At 36.8% G+C, this 16,442-nt stretch overlaps 1 protein-coding gene across 1 annotated transcript in view; it reads left to right on the top strand.

Annotated features, from left to right (window-relative positions):
• Nucleotides 1-16,442, top strand: part of LOC136034175 (interaptin-like) — a 442,249-nt gene that overhangs the window by 376,353 nt on the left and 49,454 nt on the right. The window contains exon 2 of the mRNA XM_065715356.1: nt 11,382-11,471. Within this exon, the coding sequence (XP_065571428.1) occupies nt 11,388-11,471 (84 nt within the window). The 5' untranslated portion in view covers nt 11,382-11,387. The remainder of the gene's footprint in view (nt 1-11,381; nt 11,472-16,442) is intronic.

Raw genomic sequence — 16,442 nt, 5'->3', positions numbered from 1 at the left:
ATATATGAAACTAAGCACCAAAGGTGTTCAATAACTTAGGCACTTCTTAATTATTAACCTACGAGTGAAAATTTGGTCGACACATCCTCTACCCTTTCTAAAACCGCACTGTTCTTCTCTTATAACTTTGTCTACAGCACATCTCAGTCTAAAATGTGTCATATTTGCTATCTACAGAGACCAAGCTAATGCCTCGATGCCTCGATGCTTCTTCAAACAATGAAGTTTTTCATTGTGAAGTATGCTTCTGTCTATAAATATTCTATGTGATAATAACAGTAAGCCAACAATCAAAAGTAAATCCCACATTTCACAACGGTTTGGCAACTATATATATACATATATATATATATATCTTCTATATATATAAAAATAAGTTGTCTGTGGATCTGTGGATCTGTGGATCTATGGATCAGGTGACGTCATGTTTCGGCTGACGTCATGAAATTAGTTGCCGTCATTTTTGCTTTGAAGGTGACGTCATTCAAGTTATATAAGACATATGTTCGCGTAGAAATCTATTAATGTTTAAGTTTACAATGACTGATGAAGATGCTCAAAGAGTCTATGCCAAAAAACTTGCTGCTGATAGAGAAAGTCAGAAAAGAAAGCGTGCCGAGGAACTACCAGAGCAACGCGAAAGCAGACTTGCTGCTAAAAGAGAAAGTGAAAAAAGAAGGCGTGCCGAGGAATCAAAAGACCAGCAGGGAAACAGGCTTGAGGCTGATAGAGAAAGAAAGAACAGAAAGCATGCCGAGAAACTACCAGAGCAACGCAGAAGCAGACTTGCTGCTAAAAGAGAATGTGAAAAAAGAAGGCGTGCTGAGGAATTACAAGAACAGCAAGAAATCAGGCTTGCTGCTGATAGAGAAAGTAAGAAAAGAAAGCGTGCCGAGGAATCACAAGAACAGCAAGAAATCAGGCTTGCTGCTGATAGAGAAAGTAAAAAAAGAAAGCGTGCCGAGGAATTACAAGAACAGCAAGAAATCAGGCTTGCTGCTGATAGAGAAAGTAAGAAAAGAAAGCGTGCCGAGGAATCAGAGCAATCTGAAAGCTATCGCCTGGCATTCAGGTACAACCCAGTCGATGATTATAGCTTGAGTAGATGTGTTCAAATCGGGACAATGTCTAAAATTTGTCCCTATTGCAAGGCCTTGAAATTCAATGGTGAAACAATGGGAATGTGTTGCGCCTCAGGAAAAGTTAAACTTCCTCTATTGGCTGCACCACCAGAGCCATTGAAGACTTTCCTTACTGGAACTACGTCAGAATCTAAGCGTTTTTTGTCAAAAATCAGACAATACAACTCATGTTTCCAAATGACGTCGTTTGGAGCCCAAATCGAAAATCCAGATCAATTTATGTCTACTTTCAAAGTAAAAGGGCAAATTTATCATAAAGCAGGGTCCCTTCTACCATTCTCAGGCGAGAATCATAAATTTTTACAATTGTACTTCATCAGTGATAGAAATTCTGAATTGAATGCACGTTGCGAAATTTCTCCCAACGTTGAAAGGACAATCGTTTCCCAATTGCAACATCTTTTCCACGAAAATAATAATTTACTGCGTCTGTTCAAAACAGCCATCGATTTGATGCCTACTGATACTCATAAAATTGTTATTTCCGCTGACAAAACGCCTCCTGGCCAACATGTGTGTAGATACAATGCTCCGACTATCGACGAAGTGGCAATCGTTATGGTCGGTGATCAGTTTTTACCTCGAGATATTATTCTACATAAGCGAAACGCTCAGTTGTTAAGAATTGCTGAAACTCATCGATGCTACGATGCCTTACAATATCCTATCATTTTTTGGGATGGAGCCGACGGCTATCACTTTAATATTAAATTGATGAATCCAGCCACTAACAAAGAAATGAATAAGAAATGCAGTGCAATGCATTATTATTCCTATAGACTAATGATTCGGCAGGATGAAGAAAATTATATTTTAAAATGCCGTGAATTGTTTCACCAATTTGTCGTGGATATGTATGCTAAAATTGAATCAGAACGTTTGCTATATATCCACCTGAATCAGACCAAGCTCCGCTCTGAACAATACATTCATTTGCGAGATGCAGTTATAAATGACGACTTGCCGTAAAAAAAAACAATGGAAAACCTAATAGATGCCACAATCTTGACAGGGCCTTATGAGGGTGAGGCTGTTCTTATTCCTCGCATTCCCATGATTCCAACGGATCTGCTTTTTCAATTTAAAAGATTGCAATTCCCAATTCGATTAGCATTTGCAACCACCATCAACAAAGCTCAAGGGCAATCACTAGAAAAATGCGGTATAGATCGTAATACAGATTGCTTTACCAATGTACAATTGTATGTTGCATCTTTGAGGGTCGGTAAACCTGACAATCTATTTATACGCACAGACAATGGGACAGCGAAGACTGTTGTATATTCACAAGTTTTACGTAGTTAATTTGTATTGTATCTATCTATCTATCTATCTATATAAAAACGAGTTGTGTTTATGCATGTTTGTTTGTTTGTAAAAAGAGCGTTTGCATATGACGTCATTATTAGTACATACGGCTTTGTATATGGACAGACAATGGGAAAGCCAAGAATGTTGTATATTCGCAATTTTTACGTAGTTTGAAACACATATATAAATCTATCTATATTCACAGGTGGGACACAGGGACACAACTACAATGGCGCGTAACTAATATGGCGCGTATATATATATATATATATATATATATATATATATATATATATATATATATATATATATATATATATATATATATATATATATATATACTAGCTGTTGTGCCCACCTAGTTGGTGGGGCGCTTCGCGCCCCCCAAGCCCCCCCGAGCGCGTAAGTCGTTACGCGCCATATTAGTTACGCGCCATTGCAGTTGTGTCCCTGTGTCTCACCTGTGAATATAGATAGATTTATATATGTGTTTCAAACTACGTAAAAATTAAGAATATACAACATTTTTGGCTTTCCCACTACTGGGAGCTTTCTGTTTCCAATTGCCAGCAATTGATCTGAAAATGTTTGACCAGAGTCATCGTTTTGCAATCGGACACGCATATTTGTAGTTAATTTTAATATTTTTATGTGTGCCCATAAATTAGAATTTTTCAGGCAAGCATTCATTTCGTCTGCAGGAGTTAAACTACGTAAAAATTGCGAATATACAACATTCTTGGCTTTCCCATTGTCTGTGCATATACAAAGCCGTATGTACTAATAATGACGTCATATGCAAACGCTCTTTTTACAAACAAACAAACATGCATACACACAACTCGTTTTTATATAGATAGATAGATAGATAGATACAATACAAATTAACTGCGTAAAACTTGCGAATATACAACATTCTTCGCTGTCCAATTGTCGCTGCATATAAATAGATTGTCAGGTTTACCGACCCTCGAACATGCAACGTACAATTGTCCATGGGAAAAACAATCAGTATTAAGATCTATACCACATTTTTCTAATGATTGACCTTGAGCTTTGTTAATGGTGATTGCAAATGTTAATCGAATTGGGAATTGCAATCTTTTAAATTGAAAAGGCAGATCCGTTGGAATCATGGGAATGCGAGGAATAAGAACAGCCTCACCCTCAAAAGGCCCCGTCACGATTGTGGCCTCTATTAGGTTTTCCATTGTTTTTTTTTACGGCAAGTCGCGTGCCATTGCAAAGGTTTGGTGGGTTGATATTTCTTAAAAGTATTATTGGTACGCCTATTTTTAGTTGTAGCACGTGTGGTGGAAACCCTGAAAGATCTATGGAATTTAAAAACTCAGATGGATAATTAACCGCTTCATTTGGTTCCAAAACTGTGTCGACTGACTTGTAGAGGACTGCCTGGTCTCGAATCTTGGTCAAAACAATATTGTTGATTTCGTGGACGTCTATATTTTTGGGTGCGAGAATCGCTCTTTCATTTAGCCATTTATTATTTTTATAATTTTTTAGAATATTCGGAAATACTTTTTCAATCAATTCATTTTTGGACGTCACTAAATTACAGAAATCAGCAGGTAGTTGTATACGTCCTGAAATTGGGTCTATCGTATCATAAATGTCTTTTTGTTCCGACGTTAACTTGGAAATGTTATTTTGTACATACGACAATAGATCACTCGTACTGTAACTTTGTTCACAATCCAATTCTACACATGTCGAAACAGCAGCGATACGGTTAGGTGAGGCATTCCCAAATCCTGAAGAGGTTTGTTTGCCATACGTACGCACAAATCTTCTATAATAACTAAAGTGTAGTTATAAATTTCTGATGTAAAATCAAAAGTCATATCTGACGTCTCTAACTGTTTTCGATGGAGTATATCTTCGGACATTTTTGACTTATATTTTTCCCATAACTCTGTAGGAGCTGATGGAGAGCAAGTTGTTAAAATGATGCCAAACAATGCACGAATTTGACTTGGGGTTGACGTTTCGCACGCGTCATTGATGCAGTTATCCCAGTGTTGGTCACTTCTCCAATAAATTCAGGGCTTGGCATGCACTACGGTAAGTGTCATGTATAGTACCGTTTACAGTTCTTAAATGCTCAAAGGATGTCGGACCGGGTACATTCACCAAAAGAAGGCGTAGAAAGAAGCATTCATTTTGATTGTGGTGAACGGTGTAGAGTCTTCCTATCGTGGTATCTTTGAAGATGGTAGGTTGGCCGTCGACTGACTTACCCTGTTTTTGACGTTCAAATACTTTATTTTTAGTATTCCACGTGTAATACGAAGGCCCTTCAGTATACAGCAGTTTTTTTGCAAAACCGATTGTCCTTGAAGCAAAAGCTGCAGTATCTCGTCCCAAGATTGATTACATGTAAATGTAATAAATAAATCTGGACGACCATAGAGACGAACATACGCAATAGCATCTTGAGCATATTCATGCATATGACGGGGACTGCCAGCATATGACGAAGGTAAAATTGTTAATCTTCCAACGTTTGTAGTATTACCGTCATTTATAACTGCATCTCGCAAATTAATGTATTGTTCAGAGCGGAGCTTGGTCTGATTCAGGCGGATATATAGCAAACGTTCTGATTCAATTTTAGCATACATATCAACGACGAATTGGTGAAACAATTCACGGCATTTTAAAATATAATTTTCTTCATCCTACCGAATCATTAGTCTATAGGAATAATAATGCATTGCACTGCATTTCTTATTCATTTCTTTGTTAGTGGCTGGATTCATCAATTTAATATTAAAGTGATAGCCGTTGGCTCCATCCCAAAAAATGATAGGATATTGTAGGGCATCGTAGCATCGATGAGTTTCAGCAATTCTTAACAACTGAGTGTTTCGCTTATTAAGAATAATATCTCGAGGTAAAAACTGATCACCGACCATAACGATTGCCACTTCGTCAATAGTTGGAGCATTGTATCTACGCACATGTTGGCCAGGAGACGTTTTGTCAGCGGAAATAACAATTTTATGCGTATCAATAGGCATCAAATCGATGGCTGTTTTGAACAGACGCACTAAATTATTATTTCCGGGGAAAAGATGTTGCAATTGGGAAACGATTGTCCTTTCAACGTTGGGAGAAATTTCGCAACGTGCATTCAATTCAGAATTTCTATCACTGATGAAGTACAATTGTAAAAATTTATGATTCTCGCCTGAGAATGGTAGAAGGGACCCTGCTCTATGATAAATTTGCCCTTTTACTTTGAAAGTAGACATAAATTGATCTGGATTTTCGATTTGGGCTCCAAACGACGTCATTTGGAAACATGAGTTACATTTTCTGATTTGTGACAAAAAACGCTTAGATTCTGACGTAGTTCCAGTAAGGAAAGTCTTCAATGGCTCTGGTGGTGCAGCCAATAGAGGAAGTTTAACTTTTCCTGAGGCGCAACACATTCCCATTGTTTCACCATTGAATTTCAAGGCCTTGCAATAGGGACAAATTTTAGACATAGTCCCGATTTGAACACATTTACTCAAGCTATAATCATCGACTGGGCTGTACCTGAATGCCAGACGATAACTTTCAGGTTGCTCTGATTCCTCGGCACACTTTCTTTTCTTACTTTCTCTATCAGCAGCAAGCCTGATTTCTTGCTGTTCTTGTGATTCCTCGGCACGCCTTCTTTTTTCGCTTTCTCTTTTAGCAGCAAGCCTGGTTTCATGTTGCTCTGGTAGTTCCTCGGCACGCCTTCTTTTTTCACTTTCTCTTTTAGCAGCAAGTTTGCTTTCGCGTTGCTCTGGTAGTTCCTCGGCACGCTTTCTGTTCTTTCTTTCTCTATCAGCCTCAAGCCTGTTTCCTTGCTGTTCTTTTGATTCCTCGGCACGCTTTCTTTTCTGACTTTCTCTATCAGCCGCAAGTTTTTTGGCATAGACTCTTTGAGCATCTTCCTCGGCTGTTGCCATTGTAAGTTCATCAGTCATTTTAAAGTTAAATATCAATAGATTTCTACGTGAACGCATGTCTTAAATATCTTTAATTACGTCAACTTCATAACAACAATGACGACAAGTAACTTCATGACGTCAGTCAACACACAAACATGACGTCACCTGACAGATACATCCACAGACAGCTTATTTTTATATATATAGATAGATAAATTATATTCCCTGTGTCCCGGCCGTCATCTGTGTCTCGGTCTGTGATTTCGTCAGTCGAAAAACATGACGTGAAAAGACAAACAACTTCATGACGGCATAATGCTCAATCCTTATAATGACGTCAGTCGACACACAAACATGACGTTAGTCGACAGACAGACACACAACTTATTTATATATAATAATATATAGATATCTAAAGCCCACAAAGTAATCATAGGCAGCGCTATAGTCCTTTCTAAGTAAAGAGCAATATGGGCATATTCCATTATTTGTTTTATTATTTTCTTTTCACTAAAGCACTTTGAACAGAAGGAGTTGTCTTACAAACTTCAAAAGGAGCTCATTCGATTGGAAATTCAAAGTCCTATTTTAAAGAGTCAAACATGATTGAAGGGCAACCAGTCCCCATACTTTTTCCCAAGCATGTCCAATGTAAATTTTGAGATTTACTTTGTTTAGCATGGTTGAAAGGTCCAATAACTGTGTCTTTGGGTATGTCAAACCTACCCCCCACTGCTCAAAGGGCATGGGCTGTAATTTATGTAATTCATCCATTTGCATATAGTATATGTTATTGAGAAAAGTGTTTATGCTTGATCTTTACTTTCCAAAAATGAAAAAAGTATTCATGTGAGCCTTTCAGAGAATTTAGAGGGGAGTGTAGCACTAAATCAAAATATTTTATGTGCAAACGCGTTTTCAAAAGGTCGTTACTCAGGAGTGACTGTGTATATTAATTTGGGATTTTCAGGAAATGATATAGAAAATGTTCAGTTGACCCAAAAGTCAATATTTACACGCTACCACTACTACTCGTGCTACCACTATGATCACTACCAGTGAAAGTTTTTCTTCTTTAGCGAGTTCTTCCAAGGCTGAGTATATTCAAATGAACATCTGAGGAAATGTGGAGGGAAAGTTGAACTAAATTAAAACATACTACGTGCATACAGATTGTCAAATGAGCATATCAATAATATTTTTGAACAGCTTACGGTATCAAGATGAATCTTGGTGATTTTTTACTGACCAATAGGTAACATGTGCATGCAACTATAGCTATTAACACTGCTGGTACTAATGTTAGAATTACTACTAATACAACACTTACTGCTACTTCTGCTCCTATTACTACAACTACTGCTATAATATTAGTACTATCAAGGCTAATTTTATAAAAGTAAAAATTTGCCAGACTACTGAGGGGAAATTTGAACTAAATCTAAACACTTTATGTGCATGCAAGCTGTCAAAAAGGCGTATTTCAAGAATGAATTTTAGCATTAGGGTTGTACTTTCAGAGACCTCTTAAAGCGGGAGATCAATTGACCAAAAGTGACTACGTTCTTGCAATTACTAATACTGCTACCACTGATGGTTTTACTACATCTACTATTACTGCTAAACTATTCATATTACCGCTTATATTACAACCACTTATAAAGCTAAGAATATTAAGGTGAAAGGGGGTTACAAGGGTGCATCAGCAGTATTTTTGGAGTTTTTGGCCGTATCAACATGAAATTTTCGGGGTATCATAAAGGGGATATTCAACTGCCCAAAAGGCATCATGGTCATAATTTTACTGCTATTAATACTGCTACCGCTATTGTTACTGCTACTACTAATACGACACTACTAATGCTACTACAACCATTACAACTGTGATACTAGTACAATTGAGGCAAAGCATACAAATTGGAAAATTTGAGATAATATTGAGAAAACATTATAACTAAATCAAGAGACACTATATGCATGCAAATTGTCAAAAATGCAAATCTGAAGAATGGATTTGAGTAGCAAGTTTTAATTTTCATAGAATGCTTAAAAGGGGTGATCAATTGACCAAAAGAAAATATATGCACGCTACTATCACCAAAACTGTTGCTACTACTACTGCTACTCCAACTGCTACTTCTTTTGCAGCTTCTTGTAAAGATAAGAGTCTTAAGATGAAAATCTCAGGAAGTTCTGAGGCCGAAGTTGAACTACATTAGAACTATGGTTATAGTGGTCATAACAAGGACATATCGGAAATGTTCTATGAACAGCTAATAGTATTAAAGTAAAACTTCCAGAGCTTGTTGAGAAGGATGTCTAACTGACCAAAAGCCAACATGTTAATGCTTCTGCTGCTACTAGTATCAAGGTGAAATTTGTAAGAAATATTGAGGAAGAAAATTGAACTGAACCACAAAACGCAGTATGCATGCAAATTGTTAAAACGGCAAAATAGAAACATTTTAGAGAGCAGTTTGGTGTGAGAAGTTAGAACTTACAGAGCTTGTCATGGAGGATATTGAACTAATTTCAAAAAATACTTATACAGATTTGAAATAAATAAAAACAAACTCTGAGCATGTAGATTGTCAAAAGGGTGACACAACAATACCTCAGGAACGACTTACATTAGTAAGTTGGATCTTTCAGGGTTAGCTGTTGCAGATTTTGAACTAAGCGCAAATAAATTAATGTATACAATCAATACAATCATTATGATTGCTGTAACTAATGATGATATGGATATCATTTTACTTATAAAGCATCTTTATTCTACATGCCTGGCTCATGGAGTTGAACTCGACGAGAGAACAGTGGTTTGATGCCATCGTAGAATCGGCACTGTCCATAATGCCTTCTGTAATGCGAATACTCTTCGCACAGATTCTTGTATTTGGAAATCTTGCAGATCCAAGAGGTCTTTGGTAAAGATTCAAAAATCAGTCCGCAGAGTATTTCATTCGGCATACGTGACGAATTAATTTATCTGAAGATCCTGACGGAAAGCGTGCTTATCGCATTATTGCATCCAAGTTAAATATGATGTCAATAGAGGGTCGAAATTTTAGTTTATGGGTAGAATTATATGGCATGGACAACATTTAGACCAATAAAAATTACCAAAACATGGAATTTCGAAATTCTATTTTATCAGCTGCTGCTGGAGACAGTATGTATCGGATCCTGCAATGAAAACAGATTCAAATTTTAGACAATATTTTACAGACTGTCATTGATTCTCTTTTCTTTTTTTCATAAAAAAGTATACGTTAATAAACAAATAACATAAATTATTAAAAAAAAAACTATTCGAAAAAATAAGCTTTTCAAAGAAAAGTAAAGAGCAATAAAAATAAAGGACTGACACTACAAATGCCTTCTGAAGACCAAAAATTGAATCGCAATTTACTGTAAAAAAACAAATGAAAATGGATTGACAGTTTAATATACATATACTGATAGTACCAAGAGTACGGTGGCTTTGCTACTGGGCCCTGACACTCAAAACACGACAGGCTTCTGTATGTGGATTCTCATTGTCATTTTTCTTCTAACCGCAGCCTCTTCTTGATGTCAGGGCGTCACCATAGGTTTGATGGTAAAATAAGGCGTCACCTGGGGAAAACAGAAATTCTTTCATAAAGTTTTGACCTGTTTAGATCATTTTTGTGACCTGAAATGTCAATATGTAACCAATTTAAAGGAAAAATCGTTGAACATATACATAAATAATTATTAATCATTTATTTAAATAGGAAAATAAACATAATTCTAACAATAAGAAGTTTTTTTGGCTGTTGTCAGGACCTCCTTCCACAATTCATAATATGTTCATCGGTTGTTTTTCAGGTGGTAGCAGAAGTTTTAAGGTACATTGTTTTTTCACACAAGAAAATGCCACGTATACCATAATTGAAAACAGGAGAACTAAGGTCAACGCCTACAAATTCAAAAATTTGTCCCCGCGACTTATGCATAGTCATGGCATATGCGGGTCAAAGCGGAAGTTGATGTCATTGAACAATACATCCAACTTTAACTTTACTAGATTAGACTGTAACTCGAGAAATTCAAACTTCGTTTCCTGATTTCTCTCCAGTAATTAAATTTGCCTTAATTATGTTGTTACATAATTCAGTAATAATAAGGCGGGTCCCATTACACATCTCTTTTGTAGTATCTAAAATGATGGAATGAACAAACTGAGCCACTGAAAAAGAGCTCTAAATTTTAAGAAATTATTAAAAGAAGAAAAAAAATCAATATTTATCAAATTTAAAAGATCAAATGTCCAAAGAAGAAACAAGTCCAAGTTGGGAATATTGCATATACTGCTGAATAAGTGAACACTCTTATCTTTACAAAAAAAAGCAAACACTTTGCAATTAAAATAGATGTGGAGCCTTAGAAAGTGTTGTAAAAACCTTCATAAAAAAACAACGCTAACTTTGGTAGAAAAAATCTTATTAAAAAAAAGGAAAAAATGGGCATGTTTAGCTGGGCTGTTCGAGACTTGGCTAGGTAAAATTTTTTAGCAATCATTCCCAGGAATAAAGGAATAGTAATTTTTCACAGAAGAGGGAAGACAGCTGTAGAGGACCCAATAAGAGGGCAAAAAAGGAGCTTTTCAGTTGCTGATTTGAAACTGACACCCACAAGTGTCAGGGTTTGCAGATGGGTTGAAGTAGAAAACCATTCAGGCGTAATTTGTCTCGACAGTTTATTTGAATTATAAGTTTCAGAATTATACTATAGATTTAAGAGAATTCTTGTTTTTGAAAGACGGGGTTTAGGAGGCCACGAAATGACCAGTAAACAGTTTGAATTTTGTCAGTTGAAGACACCCTAAGGATCCCAAGCCACAAGGACCCTCATATAAAACCAGACTGGGCTTACTCCCTCCCCCAACAAAAATGAAAAAACGGCTGGAAACAAAGTATTTTCCTAATCGATCTCTTTTTACTGTTTCTTCTTACAGTTAAGGATGGATAGTTCTATTAGAAATCAACCTACAGCGGATGGAACATCAATTGTTCGTGAAATCCTTGCCAGTGAAAAAATCCTAGAGGTAAGCTGCTTTTTCTGCCAATTATTTTTTTTGCGGATCCTTTTTAATAACTGGTAAATTATTGGTTTCTTCAATTTATTACTTTTTAACATTGTTTTCGTGTTATTCTGGTGACGATTTTGCCTGCCTTTTCACTTTTTTCCTTATTCTATTGTAATTTTTGAACTATCTAAATTATGCAATAGAATAATTATTGTGTTATTTTTAGTTTTAAGTCACATTTCCGTTTGGATTTCAATGTGATGATTTGCTGCTGTTTCTTGTTCTATGTCCTTTTCTTTTGCTTTTCTAAGTCAGGTGTCATCTTTTGTAATTTTGAACGCGTCACTAACACTAAAAATTAATTCATCCTTTCTGTTTATCGGTCACAGACGAGTTAAGAATCCGCTTTCTTTAATCTATTGTAGTTTTGCAATTCTAACTTCAGATTTTATTGTGTAGCATTTTCGTTTGCAAATCAATATGATCTTCGCTGGTTTTTGTTCATTGCCTTTTTCTCTAGCTGTTCAGAGTGATTTTTGCTGTTCCTTGTTCCATGCCTTCTTCTTTATTTGTTCAAATTGTTTTACCCTCTTGTGTAATTTTGCATTCGTCATAGATGCTAAAACCGATGCGACCACTCACAGGGGAAACATGATTTGAATTATGCTGTTGAAATTTACATAAACATAAGATCACTCAGTTTTTCGTCGTCGCTAACGTCACACGAGTTTTTTCCCCAAAATTAGGGTTCTAACCGACTTATTTCAAACTCGTGACCTAAGTGGTTTTTATGGTATTTGTTATTTACCAAGAGACATATAGCGATCGCAATTTCTGTCGGTCTGTAGTTCTGTCTGTCCTGGTTTTGCTAGTTATGGCTCTTCCATATAAGCTAGGATGATGAAATTTGGCAGGCGGATCAGGGACCAGACCAAATTAAATTAAAAATATGCGTTTCCCCGATTCCACAATCTAGGGGAGAGTGGGAGGACGGTTAATTCGGAAAAATTAGAAAAAATGGTATTTTTAACTTACGAACCGGTGATCGGATCTTAATGAAATTTGATATTTAGAAGGATATCGTGTCTCAGAAATCTTATTTTAAATTCTGACCGGATCCCATGACATTGAGGGAGTTGGAGGGGGAAATCTGAAATCATGGAAAACACTTTGAGTGGGGAGATCTGGATGAACTTGGTAAGAAAAATAAGCACAAGTCCTATATACGTGATTAAAAACCAGAACGGATCCGCTCTCTTTGGGGGATTTGCGAGGGGGGGGGGCTAATTCAGAAAATATAGAAAAAAGTGAGGTATTTTTAAGTTATGAACGAATGATCAGATCCTAATGAAATTTTATATTTAGAAGGACCTCGTAACTCAGGCCTCTCATTTTAAATCCCGACTTGATCCAGTGTCATTGGGGGGAGTTGGGGGGGGGGGACCGGAAATCTTGGGAAACGCTTAGAGGGGACAAATCGGGAGGAAACTTGGTGGTGGTGGGAAGAATAGGCACAGGTCCTAGACACGTGATCGACAAGACCGGACCGGATCCACTCTCCATGGGGGAGTTGGGGGGTACATAATTCGGTAATTCAGAAAATTAGAAAAGTGAGGTATTTTCAACTTCCGAACGGGATATCCGATCTTAATGAAATTTGATAATCAGAAGGACTTTGTGTATCAGAGCTGTTATTTTAAATCTCGACCAGATCTGGTGACATTAGAAAGAATTGGAGGAGGAAACCGGAAATCTTGGAAAACAGTTAGAGTTGGAAGATCGTGATGAAACTTGGTGGGAAGAAGTTCTTGGCTCTTCCGGCCTCATCACAAGTGTCATATAAGCTCTTGGCTCTTGTTTTTGGGTAAGAAAATCCCTGGGCGCCTATATATAGGCTATTTATACCCAAGTCAGTATTGTGTCTCAGTGCTTGATTAAAATAAAAACAATTTGTAAACTTGAATCAAATGTGTCCAGATCGTCTCGACTATGTATTTGTTACTATAGACTAAATGTAAGAATGAAAAAGACCAAGATCATCAAGCATTAGAGGGGATTTTCAAATTTGTTAATCTTAACTAGAGGTTTTGTGTCCTTTAAGACTAATCGAAATCTGCACTGAAAAGAATTAACTAATCTTTTTTGAATTTGTCAATTCCGACTATATAGAGGCTTTTTTCACCAATGGACTCAGTCCAAAGCGTTAGCTTATTCTGAAAAACTGCAATTCCACAATTTACTTTAAAGAGACAGAAAATGCATTAATACATCTTAAAGTTAGTATTTTTCTTGATTTTACACCTTAAATTATACAATTTAAAAAAGTAGTCTTCTTTTCTGAAAATGGGACTAAAATGCAACTGTGGCAATTGTTTAAAACTCTAATTGTTGTCTGATTAATCTTTTATTTTTGCACAAAGATTCAGCTGACTGGTTTACAGGTTTGCTAATATCGTTGTGAACTTGTTTAGAAATAAAAATTCCTTTATTCCTCTTGATGGCCTCACAAAGACCAGATTGACCACTTTGGTATTGGTAAGAAGTGGCAGACGTCGTTATGTGATGTGCGCGCGTTTAGATGTGATGACTTCTTATCTGACCATAGTCTGATGGCTGCAAAAATCAGAGTAAAGTTGTCAGCCCAAAGAAACGCAAGGACAGCTAGGCAATGGCCCAATGACTGCGAGAAACTGAGATAATTAGAAATTCGGTCACAGTTGGTGTTAAAACTGACCAACAGATTTGAAACCCTGGGTCTGATGTTAGATGAAAGTCCAGATACAGCTCGAACTGCTATCAGAAAAGCCTACAATAATACTGCCTACGAAACACTCGGTAGAAAAAAGTCACCAAAGGATGAATGAATCTCCATCGAATCGTGGAATCTGATCAGGAAGAGGACTAGCAAAATGAAATCTCTCAACACTCTTTCCTCTGATGCGAGACACCCTGTTGGATTAGAGTATTGCTATGCTTGATAAGGCTATGAAGAAGAGTGTCCGTGCTGATTAACGCCGTTGCCTTGAACAGAAGGCTCAGAAGGCTGAATAAGCTGCTAGACGGTCAGTGTATTGCAACACCAATGAGATAGTTAAAAATCGTCCAAATGACAGATGCACCCGTCAAAGAAGAATTTGGACGACTTCTTACTAACCCTGATAAAGTGAACGAAGCCTGGGTGACGCATTTCAAAAAATTGTTAAATAGACCACCACCTGCGAGGAATACAGATATACCACACACCCCATTTCTAAATCTATCCGTTGATTTTAAAGAACCCTCAAGTGGGGAGATATTAAAGACAGCTAAGAATCTGAAGTCTGGAAAGTCCCCTTTGAAAGACCGAATTGCTGAAATAATTAAATGCTCAGTAGCTGCATGTATAACAGTAGAGATCACGTTTTCTCTATAATTTGGAGAACAGAAGTAATTCCTAAGGATTGGACCAGAATTACTCTCGTCAAAATATTAAAAAAAGGCGTTACTTCAAAGGGGTACAACTGGACAGGTATCAGCCTTGTATCCATACCTAGCAAAATATTGGTGACTATACTTCTTTATAAAATCCAGCCAATGTTGAACGAACATCCCCGAGAGGAGCAGCAAGGATTTCGGACAAGCTGATCATGCAACGATCTTGTATTTACTTTTAGAATGCTGCTAGAAAAAGCGAATGAATGACGCAATAAACTTTGGTAGGTCTTTATAGACTTCAAGAAAGCTTTGGACTCGGCAGATTTCCAAATACTTTTGGGCGGTTCTCCAATACCGCGGTATTCCTGATAAGCTCACTCGAATCATGAAGTTTTTTACAAAGACACAGAATGCTGCTTGAAGACAAGTGACGGGATTAACCGTTATTTTTTTTTTTTTACCAAGATAGTTGTGAAACAAGGTTGTGTGCTATGACCACTGCTGTTTATTCTTATCGGTGATTATATTATCTGGACCTGCGACGGACATGGAATCCAGTTGGATAATAAGAGATTCGGAGATTTTGATTTCGCTTACTATATCAGCCTCCTAGAGTCCTTCAAAAAAAAAATCTAGCATTGCCTTAATCAAGTCAGGGACGCTGCCAAACCTTTTGACCTTAAGATGAATGCCGAGAAAACAAAAAGTATGGCAAACAATGGATCTCCACTCGACTTAAAATGCAATAACCAGAAGAAGTGCTTAGGAAGTCCCATCCATAAATCAGGATCGTGTAAGAGAGAAGTAATAATGGTAAATAATAATTTATTTCTTACCCACTTACAAAAGGGAAAAAGTGGAGTACAAGAAGAAAATTAAAGATTTAAAGGTGGATAAGATTATTGTTAGGACCAAGACGGATTGGCGCTTTGTCAATTAATCTTGAACTTGCTTTTTCCACTGAGAGAATAATATCCGAGAAAAATAAAAATATTTGTGACTGATAATTACTAATTAAACTTCGGTTCCAAAATGATGGTGGTATATAAAGTAAGAACTTACAATACCGATAGTAATCCGTCTTGACCCTCTTTACGTTACCTTTATTCAGAAGCATATAAAACCCAGCACAAAATAACACAGAATGGTCACAAAAACTCGAGTAGAGCTTTGTAAGTGCTTGTCGCCCGAAATTTCCACGATTTCAGCAATTTTAGAATACCCCAGTTTAAGCTAAAATTGCATATCCCGAATTGTCTGAAAACGAAAAGAAATTAAAGAATTGTAAACAGAAATCCCAAGCCATCGAAAAGAAGTGAGTTGGGGTACGGAAAAAGAACTGCTATCCAAAGGATGAGGCGAACTAACCCCATTAAATATAAGAAATTCACATTTATCTACGTTTAGCAATAATCCAATTCTTGCAAATGCATCAGCGACGGATCGCACAGAACATGCTAATCTGGCCTTAGTTCGGCTAATAAGAAGCAAGTCGTCAACATAACTAAGTATGACACGTCTGTGAATACTGTAAAACAAGAACCACGCATATAAGACAAAACATTATCAATGGAA

The sequence above is a fragment of the Artemia franciscana genome, chromosome 12, assembly GCF_032884065.1.
Source record: "Artemia franciscana chromosome 12, ASM3288406v1, whole genome shotgun sequence".
In the NCBI taxonomy this organism is placed as follows: domain Eukaryota; kingdom Metazoa; phylum Arthropoda; class Branchiopoda; order Anostraca; family Artemiidae; genus Artemia; species Artemia franciscana.
The sequence above is the reverse complement of the archived record's forward strand: the minus strand, read 5'-3'. Positions and strand labels throughout refer to the sequence as shown.